This window comes from Cucurbita maxima, unplaced genomic scaffold, assembly GCF_002738345.1.
Source record: "Cucurbita maxima cultivar Rimu unplaced genomic scaffold, Cmax_1.0 Cma_Scf00001, whole genome shotgun sequence".
Lineage (NCBI taxonomy): Eukaryota > Viridiplantae > Streptophyta > Magnoliopsida > Cucurbitales > Cucurbitaceae > Cucurbita > Cucurbita maxima.
The window spans coordinates 4,993,367-5,001,904 of record NW_019272017.1 but is presented as its reverse complement, the minus strand read 5'-3'; the positions used below and the strand labels follow the sequence as shown (position 1 = coordinate 5,001,904).

The window sequence follows — 8,538 nt, the reverse complement described above, 5'->3', positions numbered from 1 at the left end:
CCCCACCACGCTTCCGATCATCATCTCTGGACCCAAGTTTTATTGTAATTTCCTTTTTTTTTTTTTTTTTAATTATCTAATAATAATATATATTCGAATTACTACTCATAATATTTGTTTAACCTTCACAGGAACATTGGAAACGGCGTGGAAGAAATACAACCAAATTTCCTGGAACCCATTGCATGTAGCGATTACCTTAAAAAAATGGACACACACACCAACTGGGACGACACTTTTCAAACCTTCAACAACAATAACGGACTTCTTACAACCCTAGAAAACGAGCGGTTGTTGAAGCTTTCCAATCTCGTCAACACTTGGTCCATAGCCCTGCCCAGCCCTGACGCCCACCTCCGCCATCTCATGGACCAGGAACCCCACCCTCTCCGACCCACCACCCTCCTCGACCCAGATTCCGCCCTCGACCCATGTGCCTCCGCCTTCTTTAGGCGCTCGCTTCATAATCCGATGCCCGCCAAGCCCTTCGCCACTACCCGTAATTATGGTGATTATATCTCCTTTAATCCACGATTTGCTAAGCCACTGCTGGGTGTTAATCCTTCCATTAACTCCTTGAATTTGTCAGCTCAAAGTAAGAAGCAGATTCGACAAATTTCTTCGCCAGTAAGCAAATTAATCACTTTTTTTTTTTCAAATTTAAATAAGATTTCTACATTTTTATTTTTCATTGATCCATAACAAAATTAAACTTCACAATTAAAAGTGTTTATAAACAAGGAATTAAACTATGTATTCTTTTTGTAAATGGAAATGAAAATGAAAATCATTAATTTAATTTACATTTCGTAAAATGGGTTTGAATTTATTGAATGACATTGCAGACAAGAGGTAGTGGGCGAGGAGGTGGAGTTTTGAACGAAGGGAAGAAGAAAAGATCTGAAGAATCTTCTGAAACTGTCACCAAAAAGGCTAAACAAGATAACTCAACAACACCTGCTTCTACTAAGGTTTTGTTTCAGTTTCAATTTGATCTCTATAGCGTTTTTGTAATATTTTAAAGGGTTTATGATGCATTGAACAGATTCAGCAACCAAAGGTCAAAATTGGGGATAGAATCACGACCCTTCAACAAATTGTGTCACCATTTGGAAAGGTGAACTTGAACTCAAAAAGAACGAAACATTTCATTTTCCATTTCATTTATTTATTTATTATTATTATTCCTTCTCAGACTGATACCGCGTCTGTTCTAAACGAAACCATCGGATACATTAAATTCCTACAAGAACAAGTTCAGGTTTGTTTCATATAATCTTCTCTTTGATCATCCAATATGAGATTCCAAGGATCTGGGATTCCAACAATCTTCATACTAAATGTAATGGTTCGTGTTTATAATTTTTTTTTTGTTCCATATTTCAGCTGCTGACGAATCCTTACATGAAGACGAATTCGTATAAGGTATAAAGAATTGAATATGAATATGAATATGAATAGAAGGTTGATATGGGGTTATGTATGTTCAGGATGCATGGCAAAGCTTGGAGAGAAAGGAATCAAAAGGGGAAGGGAAAATGGAGCTAAGGAGCAGAGGGCTGTGTTTAGTTCCAATTTCATGCACGCCACAAGTGTATAGAGAGAACAGTGGATCCGACTATTGGACGCCTTACAGAGGGTGTTTCTATAGATAGATATATAGATAGATATCGACTTTTATACCAACAGATACTCATTACTGTTTCTAAATTTCAATAACAACTTCAAATCTTCAAACAATGGAGAGCTCAACTTAGTGCACTATGCCATAATATTTGACTCACTGAAAGGGAAGTTCAAGGAGTGGAAGCTTCCAGGGTATATATGAATCAATTACATATGTGGTTTGTTGCATTACTCCAGCTAATTTCTTTACAGACTGAGTCTAATGATCCTCGTATTGTAGCTGGTTTTATGATGTAACGACACTGACTCGACCCAACCCAATTCGGGTGTTAGGTCTATACGGAAGATACAAGTTGCTTATAGCTCTTCACAAGAATATGCAAGTATACATGCATACCTACATACAAGAATATTATCGTTTTTTCAAGGAGTTTTAAAACAATTTTCAAGCTTTATCTAATTTGTCAAGTTGAGTACTGATCGTAACATTATGGAAAATTAAAAAAATAATAATAATAGGGAACCGATTACAAGGGTCTGTTACTAAGATTGTCTCTTTATGGCAACTACTCTAGACTAACTCCTTGTCATTATGTGATAAACGCGTAAAAATTAGAATGAGTATAAAATTCAATCTTATCCTAACCATAAGGCATATCATGGTTCTTAACCTAAGGACCTTGGCTAACTGTCTAGTCCTTGGTCATGTACCTATATAATCCCTTGCTCTTGAGCAGGTTTAGAGAGTTCCACTCCATACACAATGCAATACACTAGTCCTAAACCTAAAACGCTACCTCTAGAAGATTTTGTAGGTCACATGGTCAGTAACCAACATGAACGTGATCGTAATACGCATGTCTAGGTGGGTGCGTGAATGTTGACTTGATATTGTCAAAATCGAATATGTAAGAAAATAATGAAAAGGAAGGCTTTTGATATGAACCACATAAATTAGAAGAGAAGAGTCTTGTAAGTTCTCATTGACAATAATATAAACAAAGTAGCACCACCCCTCCACTCTTCCTTCCCTTTCCACTTTTTTTTTTTTTTTTTTTTTTTTTTTTTTTTTTTTTTTTTTTTTTTTTTTTTTTTTTTTTTTTTTTTTTTTTTCATATCTTAAATTCCAAAAAATAAATAAATAAATAAATAAGAAAGTGGGCACAATGGAAGGCATTCCAAATGCTCCACCATCTTTGAATTCAACAATTTGCTGATGATTATTTATTTATGCTGTGTTTGGTTTGCTTTTTAATTCAATTATATTATTTTAAAGTATTTTAGTTAATATATTTATTAATTTAGTCTATTTATAAATATTAATAATTGAGGTTACAAATTTGATTTAGACTAATTAATGCGATTAGACCAACCTCGTGCATGTCTAATTTCTTTTTTTCTATAAATTATGATTAATGAAAAAATAATTTTGGATTTATATGGGTCAGTGGAACTCAAAAAATCTATCTATCTTTCATTCAAAATAAACCAAATTAATATATTGAATTCTATCACTTATTATTGTAACCAATTATCACTAATAGGAATTTTATATATTAATAGTAAATATTTGTTTATTTCGATATCAACATTTTCGACGTTTTTGAAAATTGAGATTTTCACCTTCTAAGTTCGAGCGATGGAGGGTCGCTCGAATAACCTTAGATCGACTAAGATAGATAGAATGAAGTACAAATTAACTATTGAATTGACAAATATATTTTAAAGAAAATATCGGGGCTTATCAATTTCCGAGTAAAATAATTAAAAAATAGGTTTCCAAAAATTTGAAGTAAAAAATAATAAACTTTGATGTTGAAACTTATGCGCTTAGGCCCAAACTGAGATATATAATGGGTGGGAGATCGATGCCCTAAGTCATAGCCTATAATATATAATATACGCTAAGTTAATAAAAATATCTCCCACTGAAATAGTGACTATGTGCCTTTGTTTAATGAAAAATGGCTAGGATCTTGCTTCTATAGAAATAGGGAATATGGTACCAGATAGTCAGCCTAGTAGCTAGCAAACACACGAGGTCACTCTGTAGAATCAATGACTCTATAGTCTTGTGTTGTCTGCTAGCCAACTTTTCAAAACCGATATTCAAACTAGTACGTATTTTGTTCTTTTGTTTCAAACTTGATATTAAAATATTTATGATATATAGGTGCTATGGGTCTCATAACACTGTTCATTAAGAAAGGTCGTAGCCATCCTAGCTAGCTTATCACAATCTCTACCCTTGCTTTTGCAAAAATGGAAATTAAGTGATGTATACTCATTTCACTATGTTCCTTCTATTTTTAAAACCTCTCTTATTTATTTATTTATTTAAGACGTTCGAGAGGAAATAGTAAGAACGCCAATAACCATAGATTTACTATCACTTTATCCATTCTCCACTATTCTCTCTTGTGGGAGTCTGGGTCGTGTCTCAGTCTCACGTCCTTCACCTCGTACATTGAAATCTCACTAATCTTCAGAGGATTAGAAAGATTTCGATATGGGCACCACTTTACCGCAAACTCACTTTGATTTCGTCCCGAACTTCTCCTTGACCCATCCTCTCGAATTCAAAGACTCGCCCACTCATAAATTCTTATGTGGAGGATGACATGCAGATTTCTTTCCAAGGAAAAGGTACAAAACATATAACAACATTTAAAGGAAAATCTTTTAAGTGCAAATAATTAAGGCCTCAATTTGGAATATGTTGTCACAAACTCATTACTCATTCATACATATGATCAAAGCCGCCTAATAGCATTTAGTGGATTTGCTTAGGCTTATAATTTGTCCTTTTTTAAATTACAAAAAATAAATATGCATGATTATTGTTAAGCTGTCAGTGTTTAGAAGAATGACAAGTCTGCAAGCCACGCTGGCTTCACTTTATTTATTTATTTATTTATTTATTTATTTATTTATTTATTTATTTATTTATTTATTTATTTTAGCTGGCGTTGGAATAAAGATCTGTCATTCTCTAAGGAAATTAATAAACATTAAACTAAATGTGGAAATTACTAAATTTACTGTCTGTCTCACACAATCTATAAGTTCTCAATTCCACAAATACAGATCTCCTCTTCATTTATGATTTTTTTTAATTTATTTATTTACTACTTAAATTACAAATTTGAGTGTAATATAAATAAGTGAATACTTTTGAGGCTTTAAAATATATATTTAATTATATTTGAAATTATTTTTATGGAAATTATAATAGTCAATTCTGTGCTTTGTTTTCTCTCTCATTTAAGAGAGCAAGAATTAGTTGTTTTTTGTATTTTTCTTATTTCAGTGATGGAGATTTTTTATTTTTAAATTCATAATACATTTTATTTTATTTTATTTTTTAAAAAAAATAATAGGCCTTTGTAATTTCTCGTAATAATGTAATATCCAACCATCAAATGTATTCTTTATGTAACTATAATATATCATATTTAATTAGCTTCATTTCATGGTTGAATACTATATTATAATGTAAAAATGTAATAAGGTAATGTTTTATAAAATATGAGTAATTAGGACATAGGGTATGGATGCATTTATATAAAAAGGGACGAAGCCACATTCCTTTTTGTTGGAAGCATAAATTGAAACAAACAAGGAATTAAAGGAAATAATTAAAATTTAACAAAATAAAAGAAACGCTCCCGTGATATAATAATGGAGAAATATATATATATATATATATATATTTAAAAAAATGGAAATGTGTAGGAGTGGTTAGGTTTAGAAATTTGATTCGACCACTTGGGTTAAATGACGAAAACACCCTTGGAGCAGGGCAGGGTAATTAAACGTAAATAAATAAAGGAAGAAGCAGTAAAGTAAAAATAATAGATGAAATTCAGCCTTTTTCCCTATAATCCTTCTTCAGGTGCTTTTCCATTTTCCATTTTTACCCTCTCAAGTCCTTAAAAAAAAAAAATAATTATTAAATAAAATGAAAAAGGTTATTGTTTTAAAAATGAATATATATATTATAATTTCCGTGTAGGGCAATAAGGCCCAGTAAGGCAGGTGACGAAGAAAGGTTGTCTGGAAGTGAGTAACAAGATACGAAATATGAGAGAGAGAGAGAGAGAAAAATGTTCAATTCATGCTGCCCTCACGCACCATACTGCGTCGTTTTGTGGGTATGGATTGGGTCCACCGACCCCCCTACCCTCTTTCTCTCTCCATCTTTCTCTCTCTTCAATTAATTTCCATTTATTTTTCTTTTTTTCCGCCTCTATTTTGTATGTGTGCTTCTGTATCTGAAAATTAAACCATATTTTTCTTTTTCTTTTATTTTCTTCAATTTTAATTCTAATTTCCATAAAAAAAAAAAAAGAAAAAATTCAGAGAGAGAGAGAGTGTGTGTAAAACTAAAAGGCATCTAATGGGCTTCAGAGATGGAGTTGATTCTTGTATCCTTCTTCATCTTCTTCTTCTTCTTCTTCTTCTTCTTCTTCTTCTTCTTCTTCTTCTTCTTCTTCTTCTTCTTGTAATCAAAAGTTGCAGAGTTTGAGAGCAACATGGCTGCATCTTCTTCTTCCTCACTTCCAGTTTATGGCGTTGGAGAAGAAGCAACTCCCCAGATGAGGCCTCCCTCTAATTCTTCCACTAAGAAAAAAAGAAACCAACCAGGAACTCCAAGCAAGTATTGTAATTCTTTTTCTTTTTCAATCCCCCAAAAAAACGAAACCCTAAATTTTGTTTCTTTTTTTTCAATTTGAATTTGATTTGGATTTGGATTTGGATTTGGATTTGGATTTATTGTTGTTTGGTTCAGACCCAGATGCGGAGGTCATAGCCTTGAGTCCCAAGACCCTAATGGCTACAAACAGATTCATCTGCGAAGTTTGCAACAAAGGGTTTCAAAGAGAGCAAAACCTTCAGCTTCATAGACGAGGTCACAACTTGCCTTGGAAGTTAAAGCAAAAATCCACTAAAGACCCTAAGCGCAAGGTTTACTTATGTCCTGAACCCACATGCGTCCACCACCACCCTTCAAGGGCGCTTGGCGACTTAACCGGCATCAAAAAACACTACTCTAGAAAACATGGCGAGAAGAAATGGAAGTGTGATAAGTGCTCTAAGCGCTACGCCGTTCAGTCCGACTGGAAAGCTCACTCCAAAACGTGCGGTACTCGCGAGTATCGCTGCGATTGTGGCACTCTCTTCTCCAGGTCTCCTCTTCTTCGTCTTCTTCGCTTTATTGATTTTGAATCCGTGAACGCTTGTGATGGACCCACGATTGTTGTTGTTTTCGTCGTCGTTGTTGTTTTTGCAGACGAGATAGTTTTATTACTCATAGAGCTTTTTGTGATGCATTGGCTCAAGAGAGTGCTAGGCATCCTCCAAGTATTGGAAGGCATTTATATGGAGCACAAGACCATCCCAATATCATTAACCAATCTGCTCCTGGACACTTTACTCATCTCCTTCCTTCATCCATGGGGTCTTCCTTTCGGCCGATGTCGGCGTCGGGGTTCTTCTTGACGGAGCAGAATAATCAGAGTAGCTTCCATGATGATCAGCCAAACCAATCCCAACAAGGGTTCTTTGGAAACAAGGGGTTTCATGGGGTGATGCAATTCCCTGAGATCCAATCCCATACCAATAATTGTGCTACCAATGTCTTCAATTTGGGGTTCATTCCAAATTCTACTGCCGATGGTACTACCAATTTGAACAATAACAATGACACCAACTCTAATAGTACCAATTTGAATCAATTCAGTGCCACAAACAATGGCAACAATGAAGCTGCTGCCTCTAACATTTTCGCGGTAATCGGCGATCAGATGAGTTCAGCTGCACTCCCATCTCTCTACAGCAATGCCTTGGGCGTCGGTGGTGGAGGCGGTAGTGGCATCGGTGGATCGTTCCCACATATGTCGGCGACAGCGCTTCTTCAGAAGGCAGCTCAATTGGGTTCAACGACATCGAGTAGCAACACAACATCAACGTTGCTAAGGTCGTTTGGAAGCTCCTCGAACTCAGGGGGGAAAGCATCAGACAGAACGCTTTTCCCATTGAGTTATGGAGGAGTAACATTTGGGGAACATGAGAGCAATCTTCAGGATATGATGAACTCATTTGAGAGCGGGAGCTCGGGAAGTGGGATGTTCGGGAGCGGGATGAACTCATTTGGTGGATTGGAGTGCAGCAGTAGTAGAAGCAATATGGAAACGTTGGAGGATCCGAAGTTACAACAGGATGTAAGGGGAGTGAGGATGGGAGGGACAGATAGGTTAACAAGAGACTTCCTAGGCGTTGGACAGATTGTAAGACGTATGAGCGGGGGCGGTGGCGGCGGTGGCGGCGGCGGTTATTCACAGAAACAAGGGGCGGAGGGGATTGTTTTGGAGGGAAATGAGAGGAATTCAGCGCCGTCAAGTCAAGGTTTTGGTGGTGGAAATGGAAACTACCAGTGAAGTGAAGTGAAGTGAAGTGAAGAAGAAGAACAAAAAGTACACACACAGAAACAGGTACATACGTCAAAATAATTTATTTTATATTATTATATAAATTAATATATAAAAAAGTGATGTGTTAAAGTGACGTGGCGGGGGGCATCGGTAATTGCATGAGGACAGTGAAAGGCATGCAGTATATTTAGGGTTCTTTGTTTCATTCTTTGTCGCTTTTGTTCTCTTTTATGCCCTTACGTCTTTATACTACACAACACCCTGTCTGCCACACTCACGAGTTCCATATATATATATATATATATATATATATTACCATTTTTACAATAAATATAATAAAAAATATATAATTTTTATGTTTGTTTTGTTCAGATTTTTGAATTGCAACAAATAGGCAGGCCTCCCAAGTTCTTCAACCAGCGATCCAAAAATATCAGGTAGTTTTTTTATTTATTTTATTTTATTTTATTTTATTTTA

The 8,538-nt window shown here is 35.1% G+C and overlaps 2 protein-coding genes across 6 annotated transcripts in view; both read left to right on the top strand.

Annotated features, from left to right (window-relative positions):
• The window catches only part of LOC111489267 (transcription factor bHLH111), a 2,386-nt gene extending 400 nt beyond the window's left edge, over positions 1-1,986 (top strand). The window contains exons 2-7 of the mRNA XM_023137403.1: positions 132-627; positions 846-971; positions 1,046-1,117; positions 1,196-1,261; positions 1,387-1,425; positions 1,491-1,986. Of these exons, the coding sequence (XP_022993171.1) occupies positions 132-627; positions 846-971; positions 1,046-1,117; positions 1,196-1,261; positions 1,387-1,425; positions 1,491-1,655 (964 nt within the window). The 3' untranslated portion in view covers positions 1,656-1,986. The remainder of the gene's footprint in view (positions 1-131; positions 628-845; positions 972-1,045; positions 1,118-1,195; positions 1,262-1,386; positions 1,426-1,490) is intronic.
• Positions 1,987-5,900: 3,914 nt separating this feature from the next.
• LOC111483455 (protein indeterminate-domain 5, chloroplastic-like) lies at positions 5,901-8,103 on the top strand. 5 transcript variants are annotated; one of them, XM_023129698.1, is made up of 4 exons: positions 5,901-5,932; positions 6,108-6,291; positions 6,419-6,815; positions 6,920-8,103. In XM_023129698.1, the coding sequence occupies exons 2-4, from the start codon at positions 6,162-6,164 to the stop codon at positions 8,064-8,066; spliced, it is 1,674 nt and encodes a 557-aa protein (XP_022985466.1). In that variant the 5' UTR covers positions 5,901-5,932; positions 6,108-6,161; the 3' UTR covers positions 8,067-8,103. The 5 variants fall into 5 exon arrangements, with proteins under 5 accessions (XP_022985466.1, XP_022985459.1, XP_022985474.1 ...); XM_023129691.1 differs by lacking the exon at positions 5,901-5,932 and adding an exon at positions 5,998-6,058 and having other exon boundaries at positions 6,101-6,291; XM_023129706.1 differs by lacking the exon at positions 5,901-5,932 and adding an exon at positions 6,020-6,058 and having other exon boundaries at positions 6,092-6,282.
• The last annotated feature ends 435 nt before the right edge of the window (positions 8,104-8,538 follow it).